Here is a 23,636-nt window from a genome sequence, read left to right as displayed (position 1 = left end):
TCTTTTGTCTTGCCTTGCATTCGTAAACACATCGCGATCTCAGCCATTTGTGGCAACATTCATATACCGAAACAAAAGAGAACCATGTTTCCAGTTCAGTCACATTATCAAGACTCAAACAAACAATACACAAACTGAGTTTGGTAAAAGGCCTCCGGTTATCATCTCTTCTAGTCGTTTCATCTCTTCTGGTCGTTTCATCGAAGTGTTCTAACATCCTGCGTAAGGAACTCCCCACATCATATCACATGAAGATTAAAATTTGTGGGTGTGCCATCAGCTTCAGATCTTCAACCAGGCGGCCATTTCAGCTGTCTTCCGCCAAGGACGTGCAAGTGGAGATGATAAACGGATTGACCTGGAGGGAGCGAGACCATGAATGATTGAACGACCAACTAAGCATTGCACAACCATGGACGGAAGGCACAGAGATATGGAGATGGAAACTTACATGCTTCTGCACCATTGTTGATAACCACACGAAATCCATCAAGAATACCTTCTCTCTCAGCCACAATTTTCGCAGCATGGAGAAGTTGGCCTAGTATTTCCGTGTGCCTTAGTTCAGCCTGCAATGACAGAATGCGCAAATCAAACGAAAGCGTTTCCACTCTGCAGACTATGAACCATTTAAAAGTGCTACGCATAACACATGCTTTGAAAAATATAGGGTCTTAACAGGAAAAAAGTAACTAGTAAAAACAAAGATTGATTGATGATGAAAGAAAAGGCATGTACGATGGCAAAAAAAGGCCGGAGATTACCTTTCCCAGGCCGGTTAATCCATCCCTGAACTTTGGGATGACTAAAACGTGAACAGGAGCCTGCGGATTGATATCACGGAATGCCAGGACCAGATCATCCTCATATACAATGCTTGATGGGATTTCCTTAGCTATGATCTTGTCAAATCTGCAAACAAGGCGGAAAACTTTGATTAGAAATCATTGTTTTAACTGTACTAAATTTCCATTCAGCTTTTACCCATTTCAAATTTTCAGTGCAAACTGCAAAGTAAATAACGTTTAAAAAAAAAAATAACGTTGCATATTCAACAGTAATGATTGGGATAAGTTTTTTTCCATGAAATTTTGAAAAAAAAATGAGATAAAATCAATGAAGATGAAACATAAGAATATTGCCACTTTCTCACTTGGGAGAAAATTTCCCCAGTAGTTCCTTCCAACTTAGCACCAACTTCCCATGTTTTGACGGGTTAAAACTCAATAAGTTCAATTGGAAGTTCCAGACTCAAAAGGTATGCTATGAACTTGAATGTGAGATCAAACCAGTTTTACTAGGTGAAGGAATCGGATGATACATTGTTGGAGCTCCAGTGTCGGCATTCACTGCAGCTACTTTTGCAGTAGCCTCCTCGTTGTTTGTAGCGCTAACACGGCACAGGGATCTAACAAACATACGGGACAGGTAGTTATATACTTATATTCAAGTCACCAAAGGACAAGCACAACAGACATTGAAGTTGGTTTCAAATGACACATACATAACACTTTCAAACGAACAACAAATTAATATAGTAAGATTATAGAACTTCTTCAACAACCGATCACCGCGTAGGTCAATTGCAGCTAAACAAGAATACAACTGACAATTAGATTTGGCACCGGAATCAGATAAAAGTATGAGACTTTCGACCAACAAACATCTTGAAAGGCCAAAAGTTTACCAATGTCAAACCACACCCCAACAGTAATTTACTCTACAAAAAGGCTTGTGCTTGTGGCACCTCCTCAAACAAATACAAAAGAATATCCAAAGGGCCATCTTTCACTCATCCTTAATTTTTTAATTAAAAATTAACAAATACCCAGGTGAAGATTACGGTGAAAGTTGAGAATATCGCAATGAAATTTGAGAAATTTGAGAAATTTGAGAAATTTGAGAAATTTTCAATTGAGAGAGAGAGAGAGAGAACCTGCGAGAGTGGAGAGGAAGAAGGGAAGTTGTGAAAATGGGGTTCGAGGCTTTCACTGTCACAAAAGCTCTCACAGTTGTTGCTGCACAATTCCTGTTCCAAAATTTCAAAACTAAAAATTCTAAAAAATATAAATCCAAAACCAACAGTGATCGAAGATTACAGATATAAACAAGAACAGAAATAAATTAAAAAGTACCTAAACAGAGAGAAGGAGGTGACTGCAGCAGTAGCCATTGGAATTTTCACTGCCTTTCGAGACTCAGGTTTTTAAGCTCACTCTGCAATGCAATACCCACAAAAGGAATTTCCCAAGTAAATAATTAATTAAAATTTAACATATAGGAAATTGGGCTGCATCTGGACCGTCCAAAAAGACCAATAAAAGTCTCATCCAACGGCTCTGATAGAGTCAAGGGACTATTCTATCACAACCCCTTTTCATTTTTTGTGGAAGATATAAATACACAGAAAAAGAATAGAGGCTTTATTTGCAAAAGGGTGCAGAGATTGCAGAAAAATGGCTCACTTTGTTCTGCAAGTCCCAAACAGCTTGAGAAGCTTCACTGTTTCTGCTTCTCTTTCATCCAATGGTACCAAAATTAAACCCTCTATTAGTTTTATTAGAGTATAGATTTTTTTGCTAATTGGCTAGTTAATTTGAGTTTTTCTCTTGTAAAAATGTTAACCTTGATGGGAATTAGGGGCTTGTAGTAACTTAGCTGTTTACAAGCATTCACTCTTACACTCGAGGTTCCGAGTTCGATTCTCCCCTTCCCCACTACTGTTTTGATCAAAAGAAAATACTTTGATGAATTGTTTTGAACTGATACTTTGATAAAGATTAACATTTAATTTTTCAGGGTCTACTCCTTTGGGTTCTGGGGGGAGCAGTGGAGGTGGTGGTGGGCCAGTGATACTGGAGCTTCCCCTGGATAAGATAAGGCGGCCATTGATGAGAACCAGAAGTAACGATCCAAACAAGGTTCAAGAGCTAATGGATAGCATCCAAGAAATTGGCCTTCAAGTACCTGTAAGAACTGCTAAATGCCCCAAACTTTTAAATTTACTATGTTGGGTTTTGTACTTTCTGTTTGGTTTCCTAGAAAGTGAAGAGAAAATAATTTGCTTTGCATATGATTTATTTTGAAGTTTTCACTTTTGAGAACCATGCTTACCCCGCCTTTCTCAAATTTTAAATATCTGGCTGTGTTCTATTAATTGTGGTATGCAATGCAATGCTTGTCCTTAGACATAGAAAATGGACTTGTTGAGATGATATCAGTATTATTATGTGCAAATACGATTATTATTTAACTTTCCGCTCGATCAAGTATGGATGTTATAGTTAACAACGAATGAAAATGAGGATAACATGGGGCGAGTGAGCAATTGTATAGTGCGCCTCACGCTGATTAATGGAAGTTTTCAGTTCATCGAAAGAGTAAATCTTTGTGACTAATTTGTTCTTATTGTCGACTTTGAAGCTGGTGTTGGAACCAAACCATACTAAAACATTAGGGAGTATGAAGGTAGTTGTCTTAACTTGAAAGATTCTGGTCCACATTGGTGGAATATTGTTGCTATGATTTATCAGTCTTAGGTTGCCTTTCTTCCTTTTCCAATTTCTCTTAGGAACTACACTTATTTCTGCTATTTTATTTGACAAGAAACTCAGGGATTACAGTTATGTAGGAGAAAACCAAATAGAACATATAATTTGGAGACTAATATTCCAGGTTTTTTTGTTGGAAATATATAGGCATTCTCAAGTAGGCTTTCTATAAAGAATACGATACATGAATATGTAATGATAAGTTAACATGCGGTATGAGGCCATAGGTAGCTTAAGCTTTTGTATGTTGTCATTACATCTTGATGCTTTGATCATCTCTGGCTAGATGAGTTTGAGCATTAAAGATTCGGCTTAATTGCTGCGAATAACTTTTGGATATGTGTTGATGTTTAAATGTGTATACGTTTTTAGAGTGCAAGTATCTGCTTTCAATTCCTGGATCGTATGCTTTCGTCTGACTTGACGTGCTAATGCAGATTGATGTGCTTGAGGTCGATGGAGTTTATTATGGTACGTGCTTATCACTATTCTAAGCTATGAAGGGTTATTTTTCTCTCTATTTCTTCCTTACAGATCATTGGACTCTGTTCAGGACCCAATTTGTTTGTACCAGAATTTTATAGCCGCACGCACATGTTTTTCAGGATCATAGCTGACGATTTGGTCATGTTTTGGTAGGTTTCTCTGGTTGTCATCGCTACGAGGCTCACCAGCGCCTTGGGCTCCCCACAATACGTTGCAAAATTAGACGTGGAACAAAAGAAACTCTCAGGTAATGTTGTTGCCTAGTCTTCTTAGTGCTTAATTGTTTAGGTTTAGGTGTTCTTTCTATTAATTCACATATAATTTTTCTGCATCTTGCAGGCATCACCTCCGCTGACTCTCGGTGGGTAGTCTGTCGGAGTGAATTTGCAGCGTTTACCAAGCTAATCAGCTATGGCATCGATTATCTTGTGCCTCCACTTGTTTATACAAAATCTTGTCAATAATATGTATTGTTTACAAGGTTTTTACTGTGTGGAAGCTGCTGTTATCCATAATGTCAATGCAAATCTTTGTTGCTCGGTTTTGTTTTTCTTCAACTAAACAGAAATTGAAATCATAGTAAATAACGACGAATGTTTACTCTGGTCGCCCGGAATTGGGGATGTCCACTCCGTGTGCTCGCCGTAATCGTGTCTTCGCTTTTTGTTTCAGATAGAGTAGTGTACAGGGTTTTGGAGGAGAGCTGAGTTCCAAGGAGATGAAAGAGATGTTTCCAACATGTTTTGGTTTTTTCTAGTCTAGTTGAATAATAAAAGTGAATTTTACACACCTTTTTTTCACCCCGCATTCTCGTTTCTTTGTGCGAAAATCATTTCCCTTGAATAAAGAAGCCCCAGCGCCGAGTATTGACTTGCATAGGATTCAATTTGATTTCTGTCTTAATATTATTGGGAATTTTTATACAGAAACAAAATATATAAAGATATACAACTTGTCAAAATTTGTATGAACTAGCCCCTCTCTCTGTCTAATAACCGAGGCGTTGAAAGAATTGCAGAGTAGATAAATTACCATCCCCTTTACCCCTTAACTCGTGTTCACTTCGTTTTTTTCACTTGTAGGATATTGGACCGGATCTTGAGACAGCGAACCTCGGTAGCGGGCTGGGGCCGGTACTCCCTGAAGTTGAGCCTTCCACAAACTTGAGTTTACTACGGCTTGAGCTGTAATCTAAAGGCCCGGAACGACGAACATTCCGCAGCCTGCTTTCTGTGCTCCGTAAGCTTCCGGTGTCAGCATCATACTCCTGACCATGGGATGATGATCCCTTGAAATAAGTTGAATCATACTGAGTGGAGTCGCCGTGAGGATGTCGCACTCCAGGAGAAGAATGTGAGAGCAATGCAGCAGGTGAATGGCGGGGTGAACCACTAAGTAATGCAAGTGGCATCAATGGAGAGATTTCGTAATACTGGCTGTATATCGAGCGAAGAATGGCGTATGGAACATGGGATTCCAGAGAGCTTCTTGGAAGATAAGGAGAGATCTCACAAAGTTGGTCTAGGAAGATTAGCTGTGCAACAAGATGAGATCTGTGAAGAAGGTTGAAATCATTAGCAGCTTGCGCAGGTTAAGTAGGAGAATCATAGACAATGTACATGACTCATGAGCAAGCAAGTGAAATCTTGTCATGACAATCTTTACGTGCATTCAAATCACAAACAAGTGAGAAGAGAAAAAATGAACTTACCGGTTAGTTTCATTCCATGAATCCAGTATAATGCCTGCAGAGAATTTGACGAAGAGCTGCATTGTGGATTTTATGCTTGCCTCAGCTGATGAATGACTTTGCATTTCAGTGTCCCCTGTTTCGACAGCATGACCATTTGGGAGAGATTGTCTTTGTTGATGCTCACGCTCCAGTCTAACAAACTCACTTCCTGCAATTACAGCAGTAATGCACCTGCCAACAAAATTTGCCCATGATGGGCATCAATACATTTTGCAAAAATATCGATTATTTCTTCAATTAATGATCACAGAAGAACCAAGAAACTACATAAACAGATATTTTCCAATTGAACTTTACTAGTGGATTAGGTATGGGTTTGGACAATTTTCCTTTACGAACTTCAAGGACATAAGAATCCCATCTTGTATTCAGAAGATCTAGCATAAAATATAATTCTACTCAATGGTAAAAGTGAATGCAAGAGCACCTTGCCAAGCAGTGGATATTGTTGTTGAATCCCCCTGTGTCCACGTTGAAGGCAGTCGTATTCCAAATATTAGAAGTCATGAAGGTGGCAAATAAATAAGGCAAGAAGCTCCATGAACCATCGTTTGCACATCCAACCTCTTCTAAGATAAATCTCACCCACTGAGAATCATGATCGTAGACTACACCAAAGTTGTTTGCCACACCCCTCAATCTCCTGATTTCTATCTTTTCAGGTATTTCTTCAGGTATATGCTTAGCTATCCCAGTCAACAACGAATGTATCAAGGGCGCACCTTCTAAGAGCACAGCTCCAGAAGCTTCAGCTAGAAGTCTGTCAAAAGCCAAGGCCAGCCCAGCTTGAACGCAAAACCCAATCACGGTGTCTATATCGAGTATCTGCTTTATTGATGCGTCTCTTTCCCTTCGGTCACCAGAATGCAGGTTGCCAGCAACTGCCTCTAGCACTTCACGGTTCGATCTCAATGATGTGTCAATACAATTCAAAAGGGCAGCAGTGTGTTCTTTCAGCATTCTGTCTAACCTGTCAACTCCATAGCCACCAAAAATCCGAACAAAGGCCTTCAATTCTTTGATATCAGTGACTGAATCAGCAAAATATCCACCAACAGGCCTCGTGCTCTTGAAGCATTTGTGAATTGGAGCAAAAAGGATTCCAGCGCCAGATATATCCTTGATTATATTTTCAATGTACCAGTTGCAAACAGCCTCAGTGGCTGATCCTGTGTGTTGCTCTGCTGGCTTCTCAAACAAATGCAAAGAAGAAACTGGTCCTGAGGAGGCCTCTGAGAGCAGAACTTCTCGAATACCTTGAGTTAGGTCCATGCTAATATGCTGCTCTGCCAGATGGATTATGCTTAAGTGTCTCCGAATAAGTGACTCAAGAACAGAAGGCCGTTGGAGATCAGTATCAGTTTTCAGTGCCGAAAGCAATCTCCTCCTAAGGTTCCCAAGAATGCATTCTCTCATGTACTGTGAATAGAATAATTGGTACACTTCAGTGGAATGCAGGAATCGCGTAATCTTGTGATTGAAGAAAGAAGAGTATGCCTTACCTCCCTTAAGACAAAAACATGGTTTAGCACACATATCGGCTCCATATCGTTCAAAACCAAGCATAAATTGGTCAGTCTCTGCACTGCAGCTTCTAACCTGCCATTACCAAGAGAAAGAAAACGCACTGTTAGCTGTGTCGAAATATTGGTGACTCTGAAAAAAGGAAAAACATTTATGCATGAAACTATGATGATTACGGACTTACATTTTGATAGAAGTATTATTTTCAGGATGACTTTCCTGACCAGGAAAAGGGAAACCAGATGCTCCCTTCGGAGATTTAGCTGAAAGATTTGATACTCTGGATGCATAATTCATATAATACGCTGCCTGCTCTGGAAGAAGCTGAAAATTTTCACAAAATTAGTTTTGTAAAACATAACCGATTCAACTGCTTCTTATTTCCTGGTATCTCAACACTAGATCAGATAAAATTGATTACCTGGATCTCAAGGGCACCGAATCCTCCTTCAGAATCAAGTATGTTGATTAATCCCTCGAGTCCTCCCATTATTGATTCAATGAGAGATTCAACATAAAGGACAGCATCCCTGCCAATTTTAGTTACCTGCTTGCAGTAAAGAGATCATTTCTTGTCACATGCATCCATGTACATGCTGAAACAACTTAAGCTATACTATCGTAACATCATCATAACATGCTTGATTTTGTCTGAACAAATGAAGACTCAGTAATGAATTTTTTATGATAGCATGTTGTGACCGTAGATATTTCTAGAAAATTTTAAGGGGAGGTGGAGGAAATTGAATTTATGAATCACCTCTTCTGGAACAATGGGGGAAGCACATTCTGGGAAACTACTTGCAATGCCAAGCCATGCACAGCAATGCTGTGGGCGCCCTTCTGGGCCAAACATAGTGTTCCTGAAGACCTATTCAACAATTTTAATTGCATCAAGTAATTCTCTATGCTAAAGAGTAAAGAGGAGCTTGGCAAACCAATTACAGGTCAAGAGAGCAAGACTTACTGCTGTAAGGTGCTGATGGTAAAAATACAACTTCTTAATACTCGCATGCTTTGATAATTGAGATTCGAGTTCGTCAACACATCTGATTTGAGAAAATACAAACACGTTATTATTGTCACTTTGACACATTCAAATGCACGTGCACCCATGTGTTAATCTATCAAGAAATGTTAGAAGTTGAAAGCAATTATTTACTTCAGGAACTGCTTAACAGATATTTCCAGTGTCAACTATCAACTGAGAAACTTTTAAATCTTATTTAACTTCTCAAGCAATAGCAAATTCACATTTCAGGTAAAACACTGTGCTACCCTGGCTCCTATATGTAATATAAAAAAAGTTAAAAACATCTTCACGCGTTTTCTTTAACTATCCAAGAAGACTCATACATCGTAAGACTAACACTCAAGAACAAACGGGAATCACTTAGAAATAGCTACTAGTAATCACCAATAAGGTTTTAATTATCATTTTCTCCAACTGTTCCATACATTAGTAACTCGTAAGAATGTTTAGCTGCGTCGAAGTAATTAACTAATTGCAATGATGGACTACAAATTCACATAATGGCCAAAACCAAGTCAGAAGGAGCACCTGGACCAATTGTATGCAGCATTTCCTTCCGATAATAAGCCTTCTTTCCCAGTAGAAACTGTAGCTTTCTCCAAATGTCTTATGTTTATAGATGATCGGGAAGATGTGACTATCATCAATATTGATAACCAATCCTTTCGGAATTCCTGCTTAGGAATCACAACATTAGCGCTCATTTAAAATGTACAAGAAAATAAAAAACCTAAATAATTTAAGAACTAAGATACTAGAGTGAAGAGGACAATATTCAAAACGATAATTTAAATAGAGCGATACCATGAGGGATGAGTTAGAATATGCTAAGAAATAAAAGCAAAAACGACTAAAAGTGAATAGACTTTTATAGTCCTTAGAGTCCTTTAATTCATACCAACCAACAAGTAGTCTACACCTATTTCAGCACTTAGATGTGTATTAAAGTGATGAAATAATAAATGGGAAACTTTATCTCCAAGTGAGGTGCCAAATAAGCATAAGCAAGGATATATCAGAATCTACAAGAAATATCTATTCAGCATGCAAAAACCAGGAGAGATTAATTATAAAGATAATTGAGCATGGTATGCAGATGTCTTACAGTTAGATCACATGTAATGGCAGATACATTTTCACCCTGTGGTTTTGGTATGTTTTCAAGGTGCTGAACAATCTGCTGAAAAAGACCTTTCAAGCTTGAATCTAAGTCAAGAGCCACCATCCCAGGGGTATTCAACAAAGACCGGATTCTAACAGCACAAGAAGAAAGGTATGATAATGCATAACCTCGAATCGCTGCACAAGAAGAAATACCTTAATACAGTAATATAAGTATATATAGAAATTATCATATTTCCTCCATTGAGAATAAATTATTAAATATACACATGAAGAATTCTTAATATAGAAATTATCACATTTACTCTATTCAGAAAAATGGCATGGCAGACAAAGTTCAAACTAACCTGCAATGTACTTGCGTACTAAACAGCATAGATGGTCCATTCCATCTAATAAGAACCCAATAGTTGGATCACTGGGGTCCTGCAAACGGAATCGCAAAAGTTAAAGTCAAGCAAATCATTATCAGGTTAAAATATAAAAGACTGATCATGATGGATCTCAATAGATACGGGAAAATATGGCTTACTATGTCAACAGGTACCATTCGAGTGGTTTTTGATTTTGATGACACAATCCCAATATGTTGGAAATACCAGACGACCTCACATTGAGCAAAAGCCAAGGCAGAGAATACCATCTGTAGAATACATCAAATCATCATAATAATCAATAAGTACTAGAGTGTATCATTGTGCAAAATTTTTAGCTTAAATTTTAAAAAGATGCAGTTTAGCATACCGTTTCAAAAAGCACATTAATAGAATCCTGCAATGAAAACGTACTTGTATGTTTGGAGCCAACAAGCTAGGCTGATCAGTGAAGAAAAGCACCATTCTTCCAATCTCTTGCTTTAGCAATATTCTCCTCTCATGATGAATGGCATCACACGAGAGTAATGCTTGCTCATGCACTTCACTGCATGAAGTAATCATTTTAATATATTCAATGTACATGGTACCACAAACATCGTCAATCATAAAGAAAGTTCTTTTGATGGGAACTAAGAGCTACTTACGCATATTTGAAACATGAATATGGATATCACAACATGGGATCCATCCAAATGAGAACTTGTATAGGACAATTACAAGAGTGCTTTCATAGTTCCACAGGTTACTATGATGCATGGATTGACATAGGACACCATACGGATACACGAACATTATATAGGAAACCATTGATTGATATATGGTCCATCCAAATGTACCTTATCATTTTCTCAACTTGCTTAGCTACACTATACTCCAGATCTGCTTCTTTTTGTTTCGTACGACCAGACTTTGCCATCTTCTTTGATTCTAAAATCAGTGGCAGGACATATAGCTGATAATCCTCATGCAAAAGTATATACTGCATGTTCAAGTTACAACACTTAACTACTGAAAATGGTGAAAGTATTTCAATGACAGAAAACTGACAGCAAAAATCACCTCATCCCTGAACAAAGTAAGAACCAGATTTTCTTTTAATACGACCTGAAATCCACAAAAGTGAAACAAAAATAAGGAATAAGACACATTATGCATGATAATATAACAAGAAGCACATACTGTCTAAAGAAAATTCCTAAAACAAATGCCCAAATATGCATATCTTCCCTTTCACTTAAGATATGCTCAATTCTATTGAATATTAAAATTGGCAAGAAAAATTAGAAATGAAACAGTGTAAGGTTTACCAGAGCAATGTCAATGCTAGTAACTCGAAGAAGCTCATCAGGACAAACAAGATACCCAAATAATACCCATTCACGATAAGAGGTGACATTTGCTAGATCCTGAGCTCTCTGGAAATGGAACATAACATTAACCATATAATGCAGTTTGCAATACCAATACTCTAAGAAAACATTCAGGTTGTCAATGTCTTACCATTGGGTGAGCAGAATTTGTAAGTATGTCTGGATATCGAGGATGATATGGACTTAAAAAACCTTCATTTCTGAGCTTTCTTGTATCTGTTGACAGAAAAATAATAGGTCCCACAGCCTCTAGCACCTGGAAAGGAAAAGTGAAATTTAATGGCAATAAAATCGTTTGTGCTAGACTTATTAATTACACTTTTTTGTTATAAATTATGACGTTTGGGAAGGGGGGAAACGTGGGACCTCCTCTTTCTTCCCTGGCCACAAAAACATAATTATCGAAACCAGTGATAAATTAAAGAAGAAACTAACCTCTCCAATACGTGGGCTCACAAAATTTAGGTCTTCTTTTAATCCTTTCAGCGGTGGATCATAACTGTCTATAAACTGAACCAACCTATTATCATCAGAAAAAAACATGAGGCCTGAAGTTTTAAGCATGAACAATAAGAACAGAGATTTCCCATTAAGATAACTATCATATTGGGGGTAGAGCTGCAATCAAGCTGAGTCAACAATGAGCTCAATAGAGCCCAAGCTTGCCATGAGCCTTCATGTTGAGCCTCAGATCAACTGACTCATGAACAGGTGGCAAATCACTCGGTTCATTTACAAGCCTAATTGGGGGGCAAATAAAAGATGTGCTACAGCTACAAGTGAAGCACAAGTTCTAAGAATAAAAAAGAAAGAGTTTTGTTCTCTGGTTATGTAATGATACATGGTATACCAGATCTACCTATTCATGCCTAAATATAACAATGTAATACTCTGAAGTTCCATATACTCAGTTATGCAGAAGACCCCATAATCACTAACCACGGGTTCATGGAGTCATTTCAAGAATTCCTTTTAAACATTTTCTGATACTCTAACAGAGGAAGTAGAATAATCATTAAACAAAATGAATGATAACGATATGCAACAAAAACAAGTAACTTGTAACTAAAAATAGTTCCTACCGATGATAAAAATCACAATCTCGGTCTCTTGACATGGAATGCAAAAGGTTATACATTTGTAGCATCATTTTCCTTGGCATCTGTTATAAGCATAGTGTTAGCAAAACAGCAAATATATGTATGTAATATGTATACACGTATTTCTAACTATACGCATGTCCAGTTAAGATAAACCAATTAAGACTCAAAAAATGGACAGTAAACAATACTGAGAGAAAAAAAAAGGAAGAAGAATGGAAATTAGCCAACCTTCTCTGAGAAAAGGTTCACGCGGACAAAGGAACAAAAGAGATCCATAAATGCATGTAGTATAAGTGAGTTCTGATGGGGCTGCAAAATACTGCACAAAGTTATTAGAGATACCATGTAAAATCCTTTTCATCCAAGGAATAATGCAAGCATTGAGTTTATTTTGTCAAACTCCTATGTAAAATGTGAGATGTGACCTTAATTTACTTGTTCACTTGTTAAAAAACTCAAATGCATATAGTGGGAAGCTTTTTGTCAATTCATATCCTTGCTGCATGTCATCAAATCAGTTACATGAAACATTGCATTTGTTAGCCAAAAAGGTGTAAGATAGACATTGAGGAGCAGAACTTAAATATTTTTGACTACAAACCTATATTTACATACGGCTACTTCTAACAAGCACTATGCATATGTTTCCACAGGAATCGTGACACTTACTAATTAGACTACCCTGCTGTACACTACACACTCCCATTTGCTTACATAACAAGAAACAAGGTTTGTTCAACTTTTTCAATCTTCAATGTGTATCAGTGAGGGTATGAGACAGAGATATCAGAAAACCATAACTATTTAGCATCAATCCTATCCTTCTGGAAATCAATTTGTTTGGCACGGTGTATAGGGTTAAAACTTGAAAGGGAAAACAATGTCAATATCATTGTTCCACCCAAAGCCTATAATTCATAGAGGTAAAATAAGTGATAATGAGACTCACCAACAAGGTAATAACTGTGCTGCTCAGATCCAATATGAGTCGTAGAGCTTGTTCTCGGAATGCCATCAAATCAACAAGCAGCTGATTCATGAAAAAGAAAAACTATTATTTTATTGCATCTAACATGTGGTCAAAGTAAATCTATAATAGGAAGCAAGCCAGCGATTTGCAGACCATCTCTCAAATCAAAAGCACCACCACCCAACAAGAATAAATGATTTCAACTGTTTGTGCAATAGCTCCTGCACTAACCATTCATGAAACTGTTGTTGATAAACTTGCAACAAATTAAGAATTAGGTTTTAGCCTTTCAGCATCAATAATTGTTGATACCTAACTCCTTTGTGGTGATACCTACCATCAACTTAGTCAATCGCCAAAAACATAAGCACTGGAAACTAATAGTTCTGCAAAAGCTTTTTATAGAATATGGAGGAATTGAAGCAAATAAAAATACTAAATTCATACCTGGATCCATGGTTCCAAGCTTTGTAAATGAAGTTCTGCATTGTCTTGCAAGGCATCCCAAGAAACCTTATCAACCTGCATCAATATTTTTCTATATTATCAATATTCAATTAGCGAAGTAACACTAACTAACAAAAGAATATCTAATATTTAAATGAAAACAAATCCAGTCTTACGCGTTCAAGCTGTAGTTTGCTATAATGTTCAGGGAACTTCTTTGAGAGTAACAAGCAAATTCTTGGATGGTTGGGGAACACACCGGCTTTCCAAAATGCTTCTGAAAATACATGGCCAACTGGATCCGGGTAATCCAAAATTTGGTTCAGCCTATACATTTTAGCCATAAGACCTTCTGCCACTTCAGTTACTTGAACTACCCACTGCATGTTCAAGCCTTTGTGGGACCCGCCTGAACTATGGACCTGTTCATCAGGACCTGAATTCCTGGAGCTCCTCGAATTCATTGGAGAAGTTGTCTCTGGACCCAAATATTCAATCCATCTTGATGGACCCTCCCATTCTTGGGATCGCACAGAAGTTGGGGACAGTGATGAATCTTGGCTGGAGAAATGTTGCCTTGATTTTGCCATTGGTGAGTAATCAGAACAAAACTGCATTTCATGTTTTGGTTTAAAGTCAAAATATTATAAAGAATAAGAAAGGATTTAAACTTGATATCTATGTTAAATTAGTCAGGAAAAACTACAAATAATTAGTTCATAGAATACATTTAAGATAACCAAATTTAATTTGTTTGATATGTATTTGAAATGAGTATATGAATTGACAAAAATAAACAAATGGACCGTGAAATATGGGGATAGAAAGAGTAACCAAATAATTTAACTAAGCAATGTTAACTAAATCCTAACTTTGGAATCAATCTCTCCAAATGGACCGTGAAACTACTATTTGTTTCTTAGAATTTCTCCTGCTCTACATATCCTTTCATGAATTGACAAAAATAAACAAATAAAGTAACAAAATTTGAAAAAGAAACTTAACATTCATTTTCATTCATTTTCTTCGTACGTTCCGGGCAACAAAATGAGGGGCAGAATCTTCCTTTCATTTCAAACAATACGGCTTTCCAGCTCCTTAGTACTAAAGCATTAAATTTTTGTTCACCACAAAGCTTTATTGCTTGCTCTTGCAGAATGGTTCCATTCCATATTTCATTTTGTAACGAATAAAAGCTCCGATTGAAGGATTAACAGACTTCAACAAAATAAGAAAACCTCTAGCACTCGACTATTTCCTTTTCGATACACCAGCAGCCAAAACCCTCCAAATAATTGAGTTTGAGCTAGCAAATTAGTAAAGCGACACCAATTTCCCGAAATGTAGAACATTTAGCCATTGTAACCAAACAGACACTATATCAAGCACATGAATCACAAAACTGCAAATGAAAAATTCCCCTTTTGGCCTGCTCGGAAAATGAGAGGAGATCGCACACTCAACTCAAGGGCATTGTCAATGCACTTGTAGTTTGCAGACTGTGTTCCCCTTTTTTCTTTCCAGCATTTTCTCGGCAGCCAAACAGAGCAAATACAGAGAGAGAGAGAGAGAGAGAGTAGCATACTAGCATACAAGTTAAAGCTGCGAACTTGAAAGGCAGAGCAGGTGGAGGAAGGCGAAGATCATCGGGAGCTCAGATCTGACCGTCTCTCTGCTGTGAATTGCGATTTGAGAAGCAGCTCTCCTCCGCTACGAGACTGAATGCATTTGAGAGAGAGAGAGGAGTGGTTGGTCTAGTGGGAGAGGGAGAGCTGGGAATTTGGTTTAATATATTTATTTAATTAAAAAATGATTAATTTTTTAATTACCAAGTAATTATTTATTTAAGACAGGCGTGGTCGGTTTCTTTTCTTTCCTCTTGTCCTTTTTTTGTTGTCAAAAATAGAATTTCTTTAGCTAGAATAATAAAAAAGAAATCAAGATTTACACAATCTCATTTATGCGCTCTTCCTACGGATTGAACGAAATATGTCACAGCATACGCCGCTCAATTATTCTCCTTATGAGAAAACATGAACTTCACAAATTCCTTACAACTCGAAGGTACCAAATATCATACAAAAAACAAATTATTGTAGGGATAATAGCAGGGGTAAAAGAAAATTTGGGGTTATTGTTATTCGCTTCTCTTTATACATTTTTTTTTTTTTAAATTTGTTCTCGGCAATGATATTTTTTAAGTCGTGACAATTTATGCACAAGGTTTGAAACTCAATTGATTAAGGATGTTTTTCTCTTGTGTTACTTCGCACAAATCTTTAATTTCCCAATGTCGCTCTTACAATTAAAAAATCATGTATTTTCTTTCCTTGGATTAAATATTAGTTAACTCTAGCTCCATTTTTTTTTAACTAAAAAAATAGTTATATTAAATTCAAGGTGCAACATGACATTCTAGGGATGTACAATGGCATCACAAATTTTGGAATACATGGTTATGTTGATATACATTCATAATCAGCACGACGCTATGTTGATTTGAATTGTCTTCGATTCTAAAGATTCATCTCCCTATTTAAATAGATGAAGTCATATAATAATTTGTGTTTCTTTTACGAGAAAATAAGAACTAGAAAACAAACTCACGACGACAACTTAACTACAATTTACAAATATGAATATTGAATAAATGACGAGAAATAAATTGCACCCAAACATTCTCACACGATTTAAAATAACTTGTTACAAAATTATTCCTAAGTTCCTTTAAATTATAATTATTACATTATAGGTAAGAATATGACGATATTAAAATTTTGCTACATATTAAAATTTTACATTATTTATATATATAAATATTAAGATGATAAATATGATTATACCTATAGATCTTAATTAGTGGCACACATGATGCGGCTACACATTAGTTTGTTAGATATTTATATGGATAGTTTGGCTCACAAGATGTATGTTTGTGGACTTGTTCATCTTTCTAGCTGTGTGTTAGTGCCTTGTGCGTATATTAGAAGGATGCACTCCTTGTTTTATGAGGTGGAAGACATACTTGCCTTGGACGTTAAGCAACCATCATTGTTTTCTAATTATCATTTTTTTTTGTCCTTCAAAATTAGTGGGATTTGTGAGAGATTATTGCTGGACGCGAAAGCTACAAAAATCGGCTATAATAATACAAAGATTTTTTCCAATAATCATGATTATCTTCATGGCCGTCAATATTATGATGGTAATTAAGTTTCCTAATTGGGATTAGTTCGCAGGTAAGCTAACTATACCATATGCTTGGCAATGCTGACGTCACAAAATGGAGCGGTTTGACTTTGAGGGAATTGGATCTTGTCCTGAGCAAAGGCTCGGGATCCTCATGACCGAATAACACAAGCTGTTGAATTTTGATGCAACGGCTACAAACAGGAGACCCCTCTAAAAATTATAATAATTGTAGCTGTTGGATCAAAATCCAACGGCCTGTATTAGTGAATCACGAGGATCCTGAGCCTTTGCTTAGAAGAGGATCCAATTCCGACTTCGAGATCAACTTATTGGCATGATAAAATGGGTCGGGTTGGGCCGATTTCGAAGTTTATTGATTGGGTGGGACTGAAAATTGATCAAGCTAAATGTAGCTTTTTATGGGTCCGAATTATATTTGGACCTTGAATTAGCATGGGTCCGAGCCAATTTGGGTTCCAAAAATGCTACGGCAATCGTCAAGCGGGAGGGTGGGTTGAAACTTGGAGAGATTTTTTAGCATATGCTAGGAATATAGGACAATACATTATGTGTGACATGTTACTACAAGTGTTTAGATAATTATGTTAAAAAATTAACAATTTAAAAAAAAAAAAATTCTCCACTTATATAATGATACATAATGTACCCATTCTTATCTCGGACACAATGAAAATTTTCTTGAATTGAAGGAGTGCTAACTTCCCCTTTTAGATGAGGGATGTAGATTACCTGTCAATTTCGCTTATAACCATTAGACACAAAGATAAGAAATTAATCTCAAAGAAACAGTTTTTGGCAAAAGCTACAAAGCTTTCACTTCAGTGGACACTATTTAGAGAGACTACCAGCCAAAATTTGGTAGTTTTTTACAACTCTCGTGTTTGTAATGGAGTGGCGCACTCAGTTGCTTCCAATATTTATAGGGAACTTTAGCAAAAAACTCTCGATACTGTTCACATTAACGAAAAATTATATTTTTAAACTAAAAAATCAATCCTCGTACTTCATTTTACCCTTTATTTTATCTTTATCATTAAAAATCAAAATTTTCAAGCCATTTTCATTAGTTTTCCTATATTTTTAGTCATAAAAGTTTTTGACAGTGAAATAGGGTTACTTGTCAATGTTTTAATTTTACAAGTAAGTATTTCGATTAGAATATATTAAGTTTATATACATAACAATTTCCTTCAACTGCAAATTCACCATTGGATCGTACTAGGAGCAAATAATTCAATCAAGAAAGAAGAAAGTACAAGAATTATATACATGCAATGTAAACAATTACATACACACGGTTTTACCGCTATAGTGATGTCCCGTGCCGATAACACAAGAACATGTGGAAAAAGACTAACATATGTTTTTACATAATTAGCATGAGTGACGATGAATTCTTCCCATGCAAGTCCTCTCTTTTTGTAATGAGGTCACACAGGCATAAAATATTAGGGATTTGATATCCATACATTCTATTATACTTCTCACATACATTTTTAATTTTTGACTGTCGGATCAGATGAATTGAAGAAGATCAACGAACATAAATTATCAAGGACGTTTGAGAAGTAAAATGAATTGTATGGATAGCACATCCCGAAATATTATTCATTGTCCATGACATCTTCATCGTGGAAATTACCAAGAAGCTCCGAGCAAAGCCAATGGCTCAACTTTTATTTGCGTTGATTTTGCAGTCGGTTTTAGGTGTTTTCTTTGTTTCTATTTATCGTTTTCTGAGTTGGTTGCATATTCTTCTAGTGAGCGACAACAAGAATTGTTTAACAAAATTGATAATCTTGCATTATAATAATATTTTTTAAAGAAATCTCGACGGTTCGTTGTGACTCTTTATTTGAAAAAAAAAATCAAAGTTCACATCTCATAGACTAGTAGTGGGACCATGGTGTTTCCTTTTCCAAATGGTTTTTTTTTTTTTCTTCTTTTTTTTGTCAGTTTTCCAAATGGTTTAGGTAGAACGCAATCATCGACGAAGACTTCAAACTTCCCATTGACTAAGACGACTTATTGACTTATGTTCTTCTTTTAACTCAGTTGATGAGCAAGACTCGATCACTCAGGTATTATCTCCTCCTTTCTTGATCATTTCTATAATTTAGGTTTCCTGTAAAAAAAAAAAAAAAAAAAAATATATTATATTCGAAATCATGAGGTTTAATTGAATAATTCAGGTTTATTTTGGGGTTTAATTTCCACATTTTTGCAGATTTTGTTAACATGGATCGTATGATGAAGGTAACTCCAGCATGTCCTTCCAGTATGGTTGCTTATCTGATCCTTGTTTGGTCCAAGGCCATGGACTACTGCTTACTGCCCACGATACGATTTCTCGTGTCGGTCCTCGACGGATTCTTCATACGTTTCTTATCAAAACCCGTGGCGCTGCAGATCGAAGAGTACCACGGCACGAGCACGCGTAACAAAGTCTACGATGCGTTAGATCTTTACTTGAAAGACAAGATCAGCCCTTCAGCTCGGCTTCTCAAAGTTTCGCAAGCTCGTAAAGAGACTAATTTCACCGTCCAGTTTTCGAACAACCAAGAGTTTGATGACTTGTACGAAGGGATCCAGCTGAAATGGAAGTTCATTTCCGTTTCCAAGAATTTCAAGTACAATCCAACTTCTTCTTCATCAATTAACAATGTTCCAGAGAAAAAACAATATTTTGAACTCGTGTTTGACTTGCGACACAAGGAAAAGGTCATGAATTCTTACTTGCCTTATGTTATGGAGAGATTTAAGGCTATGAAAGATGAAGGTAAAGTTGTGAAGCTGCACACACTTGTGAGGTTAGATGCTTTTAAGATCAGATGGGAGGCAATCAATCTTGAACACCCGGCAACGTTCGAGACTGTGGCCATGGACCCGGAGCTGAAGACTGCGGTTGTGGAGGACTTGGACAGATTTGTGAAGAGGAAGGAGTTCTACCAAAGAGTGGGAAGAGCTTGGAAGAGAGGGTATCTTCTGTATGGTCCTCCAGGAACTGGAAAGTCGTCCCTGATAGCTGCCATGGCTAATTACCTCAAGTTTGATGTCTATGATTTGCAACTTACACATTTGAAAACGGATATGGAATTGAGAAAGGTGTTGCTGGCAACAACAAATAAGTCAATCCTTGTGATTGAGGACATCGATTGTAGTCAGCCGGCGGTTCAAGATCGGAAACAAAATAATTATGGCATAAAAAAGCCCGAGTTTGAAGGCAACCAGGTTAGTAAAATAAGATATTGCAAATGATAATTTAGTATTTGAGGTCATAAAATAAGATATTGCTCAGTAGTTGTGGTTCATCGTGTTAGCTTATATAAATTGGTGGTCAATTATCCGATTGATTAAATTTTTAGAGTTTAGTAGTTGTCTAACACTGTTTTAAAACTTTTAGAGCGTAATATTTTACAAATTTTACCTTCATCAAAAGATATGCAAGTGATTTAGCATTTGAGGTCATAAAATTAGAGATATAGTTCCGATGTTGTGGTTTATTGTGTTGGCTTGATATAAATTATTGATCAAATATCCGATTGCTTAAAGTTTTAAAGCTTAAGTGTATAAAATCTGTTCCAAGTGGGAGGGCTGCACTGATTCCATATATATCAAACCTACCCATAGTATAAAACAAGTTCACCAAAACTCCGTACAATGTTTTATAACATGCATCATATATATATATATATATATATATATATATATATATATATAGGAAGTCTTTAAGGGAAGTGATCCTCATTTAAAAAAAAAAAAAATGGGGTCATCTTCTTAACCGTTAGATTTGGTTTTAATGAAATCCTATGGTTGAGATTCTGTGGGCTATGATTTAAACTCAGACACAAAATTTCATTAAAGTCAAATTTAATGGTCAAGAAAATGTTCCTCTTTTTTTTTTTGAAAAATGGGGATCTCTTTCCTTAAAGGACCTATGTGTGTATGTGTGTGCGTGCGCGCATCTGAAAGCGCTTTTCATATGATTCCTTTTGCTTTTGTGCACAGCTTACCCTATCCGGACTACTAAACTTCACAGATGGGCTGTGGTCTAGTTGTGGAGAAGAGAGAATCATTGTATTCACTACCAATCACAAGAGCAAGCTCGACTCTGCATTGCTTCGTTCTGGACGAATGGACATGCACATCCACATGTCGTTTTGCACGTACGAGGGCTTCAAAACGCTTGCTTGCAATTATCTCAAAATCTGTGGAACCCACCCTTTGTATGAGAAGATTGAAACCCTACTGCAGAAAACAAAGGCCACGCCTGCACAAGTGGCAGAGGAGCTAATGAAGAGTGAGGAGGCTGAAGTTGCACTCCAAGGTCTCGTCACATTTCTAAAGGAAAAGAAGAACAGTGTGAAAGATGAATATGAGGATGATGACGATGATAATGATCATAAACAATTAACGTACTTTATTTGACAAGGGTCAAGGGATTCATCTTTTGTTTTCATGCCCTAGAGATAAGAATGAACGCCGCAAAACTGATCCATGTCTAAGCCACATCCTTTAGGATTTGAGCTCGAGGTGCAGTGGGTGAAGAGGACATCTTTAACCACCAGAGCAATCCACCACTTGCCTACTTTGATTACGCTACCAATTTTCACGTGCCCTTGTTCAATGAAGTTCCAAATGGAGGCATTCCAACTTGTTATTTAAAAAGGAAATGTTAAGAAATTTATTAATATAGTTGCCGCATGCATAAGTAGAACAGACCTATCTGTGATTCTGAATCAAAAAAATAATCTATCAATACATATTCCAACCCAATTAACAAGCTTCTAAGATCTCAATTGAGTTTAAATGTGATTTTAAATTACCACTCTTTCATGTATCCAAGTGTAAATCCGTATATACTACTGTAGAAAAACAAAAAAACAATTACAATCCAACCTTATGAAAAATGGCTCATCGTCAATCTTTCAAATACACGCTTGTATGCACAAGTAACAAACAAGAAATGAGACAAAGTAGCATTATCATCTTCTTCTTCCAATTGAAAGGCTTAATCATCTGGTGTACTTGAAACACGGCGTTTTCTAGCCATGGATCTGGAACAGAAAAGAACGGTTTTGGAGGACTTGGACATGTTTGTTGAGAGCAAAGAGTACTACCAAAGGGTGGGATGGGCTTGGAAGCAAGGGTACCTTCTATATAGTCCTCCAGGCACTGAAAAATCGCCCCTAGCAGCTGCGATGGCTAATTACCTCGAGTTCGAAGTCTACGATTTGCATCTCTCACATTTGAAAACTGATTTGGCATTGAGATAAGTGTTGCTGGCAACAACAGATGAGTCAATTCTTGGCACTGAGGACATAAAATATAAGCACAAAAACTGGTCAGAAGGTGGTCAGGTTAGTATTCTGCCATAAGAGATTTGGTTATAATGCTTTGGCATTTGCGGTCATAAAATGATTACTCAATTTGGGCAGATTCTGTTAGGTATATGAAGCTTTAAATTTGATGTTTTAACTGCATGTCCGATTTCTTTTTGTGCGCAGCTTACCCTATCCGATCTACTAAACTTCACAGATGGGCTGTCGCCAAGTTGTGAAGAAGAGAGGACCGTTGTGTTCACTACCAATCACAAGAGCAAGCTATGCACATTGCACATCCACACCTCTTAATGCACGTACGAGGGTTTCAAAACTTTGGCTTCTATTTACCTCAAAATCTATGAAGACCACCCCTTGTCTGAAGAGATTAAAACCTTACTGGAAAACACAAAGGTCACTCCTGCACTGATAAGCCATGAACATTTTGAAATCACTTTCAACAGTTTGTCGCTCACCACTATTGCATTATCATGTTCGAATACGCTGGAAGAGTTGGGATTATCTCCTACTCTTCAACAGATAATTCCTTGCTATAATCTCATGTATTTTCAGTTTGTAATTTTGTTATTGGAGATAAGACTACTTGCACTGATTGATGTATGTAATACCTTGTAAATAAAACACGTACAACTCACTCAGGATTAACTGAGTTGAACTTCAGCATTCATCAGCCACATTTCAATTCTACTGATTTGATACTGTTCTTTCATTTATCTAGGAGCTAAAAGTCTCACGACAAAACTCAGAGCATGTTTGGTATTTTATTTGAATCCAATCTTTTAAACTCAAAAACAATTTTTAAGTTTTAGGCTTTAAAAATTTGTTTGGTATTACTATTTTTTAAAAATGAACTCAAGATTAACTCAAAAATATAGTATACTCTTTAAAAACACAAAAAATGAGTTTTTAGAGTTTTTAAACTTAAACTCACTCATTTTTTTTTTCTCCCTCCTCCCCTCTCACTTCAAAGCTATGTCTCTATTTTCTTCTTTCTCTCTACCCTTCTCCTTTATTTTTTTTACCTTTTTCGTCTCTCCTCCAATCCGCTCTCATTATTTTCTCGGCTTTTTTCTGTCACTCCTCTTCCTCTCTATCTCCTCCGATCCTCTCACTTCTTTCTCTTTTCTCCAATTATCTTTTACTTTCTTTCCTCTCCTCTCCTCTTTCTCTCTCAACCCTCTCTTTTTAGATCTCTTTATCCAATTTAAATTATAAAATTTAAAATTTTTAAATCGCATATCAAACAAGTTTTTGAGTTTTAAAGGAAATTGTTTTCAAGAAAAATAATTTCCATTTGATAGAATAATTTGAAGCTGTACTTTCATTTGTTTGCAATCGTAAATGT

General features: G+C 36.6%; 4 protein-coding genes across 4 annotated transcripts; 2 read left to right on the top strand and 2 right to left on the bottom strand.

Moving 5' to 3' along the window:
* Window positions 1-17: 17 nt before the first annotated feature.
* On the bottom strand, window positions 18-2,242 carry LOC137725402 (14 kDa zinc-binding protein). Its single transcript, XM_068464069.1, has 6 exons — window positions 2,136-2,242; window positions 1,937-2,029; window positions 1,322-1,408; window positions 765-912; window positions 452-569; window positions 18-358 (listed from the first exon to the last, which is right to left on the bottom strand). Exons 1-6 carry the CDS (start codon window positions 2,171-2,173, stop codon window positions 291-293), a joined length of 552 nt encoding a protein of 183 aa, XP_068320170.1. The 5' UTR covers window positions 2,174-2,242; the 3' UTR covers window positions 18-290.
* A 173-nt stretch (window positions 2,243-2,415) lies between these two features.
* LOC137725182 (sulfiredoxin, chloroplastic/mitochondrial) lies at window positions 2,416-4,573 on the top strand. The gene is made up of 5 exons (XM_068463780.1): window positions 2,416-2,529; window positions 2,800-2,969; window positions 3,989-4,022; window positions 4,191-4,284; window positions 4,377-4,573. Exons 1-5 carry the CDS (start codon window positions 2,457-2,459, stop codon window positions 4,390-4,392), a joined length of 387 nt encoding a protein of 128 aa, XP_068319881.1. The 5' UTR covers window positions 2,416-2,456; the 3' UTR covers window positions 4,393-4,573.
* Window positions 4,574-4,913: 340 nt separating this feature from the next.
* LOC137725181 (protein NAP1-like) lies at window positions 4,914-15,481 on the bottom strand. Its single transcript, XM_068463779.1, has 24 exons — window positions 15,322-15,481; window positions 13,913-14,347; window positions 13,737-13,811; window positions 13,269-13,349; window positions 12,548-12,628; window positions 12,299-12,378; window positions 11,652-11,736; window positions 11,347-11,472; window positions 11,154-11,261; window positions 10,906-10,950; window positions 10,683-10,825; window positions 10,258-10,390; window positions 10,002-10,112; window positions 9,817-9,895; window positions 9,453-9,646; window positions 8,876-9,021; window positions 8,282-8,363; window positions 8,075-8,185; window positions 7,736-7,861; window positions 7,499-7,638; window positions 7,293-7,389; window positions 6,218-7,209; window positions 5,749-5,961; window positions 4,914-5,590 (listed from the first exon to the last, which is right to left on the bottom strand). The coding sequence occupies exons 1-24, from the start codon at window positions 15,325-15,327 to the stop codon at window positions 5,110-5,112; spliced, it is 4,170 nt and encodes a 1,389-aa protein (XP_068319880.1). The 5' UTR covers window positions 15,328-15,481; the 3' UTR covers window positions 4,914-5,109.
* A 3,485-nt stretch (window positions 15,482-18,966) lies between these two features.
* On the top strand, window positions 18,967-21,406 carry LOC137726283 (AAA-ATPase At5g17760-like). Its single transcript, XM_068465185.1, has 3 exons — window positions 18,967-19,030; window positions 19,177-20,180; window positions 20,958-21,406. Exons 2-3 carry the CDS (start codon window positions 19,188-19,190, stop codon window positions 21,375-21,377), a joined length of 1,413 nt encoding a protein of 470 aa, XP_068321286.1. The 5' UTR covers window positions 18,967-19,030; window positions 19,177-19,187; the 3' UTR covers window positions 21,378-21,406.
* The last annotated feature ends 2,230 nt before the right edge of the window (window positions 21,407-23,636 follow it).

Source organism: Pyrus communis, chromosome 2 (genome assembly GCF_963583255.1).
Source record: "Pyrus communis chromosome 2, drPyrComm1.1, whole genome shotgun sequence".
NCBI classification, from domain to species: domain Eukaryota; kingdom Viridiplantae; phylum Streptophyta; class Magnoliopsida; order Rosales; family Rosaceae; genus Pyrus; species Pyrus communis.
Note: the sequence above shows the minus strand (reverse complement) of the source record. Positions and strands in the feature narration are given on the sequence as shown.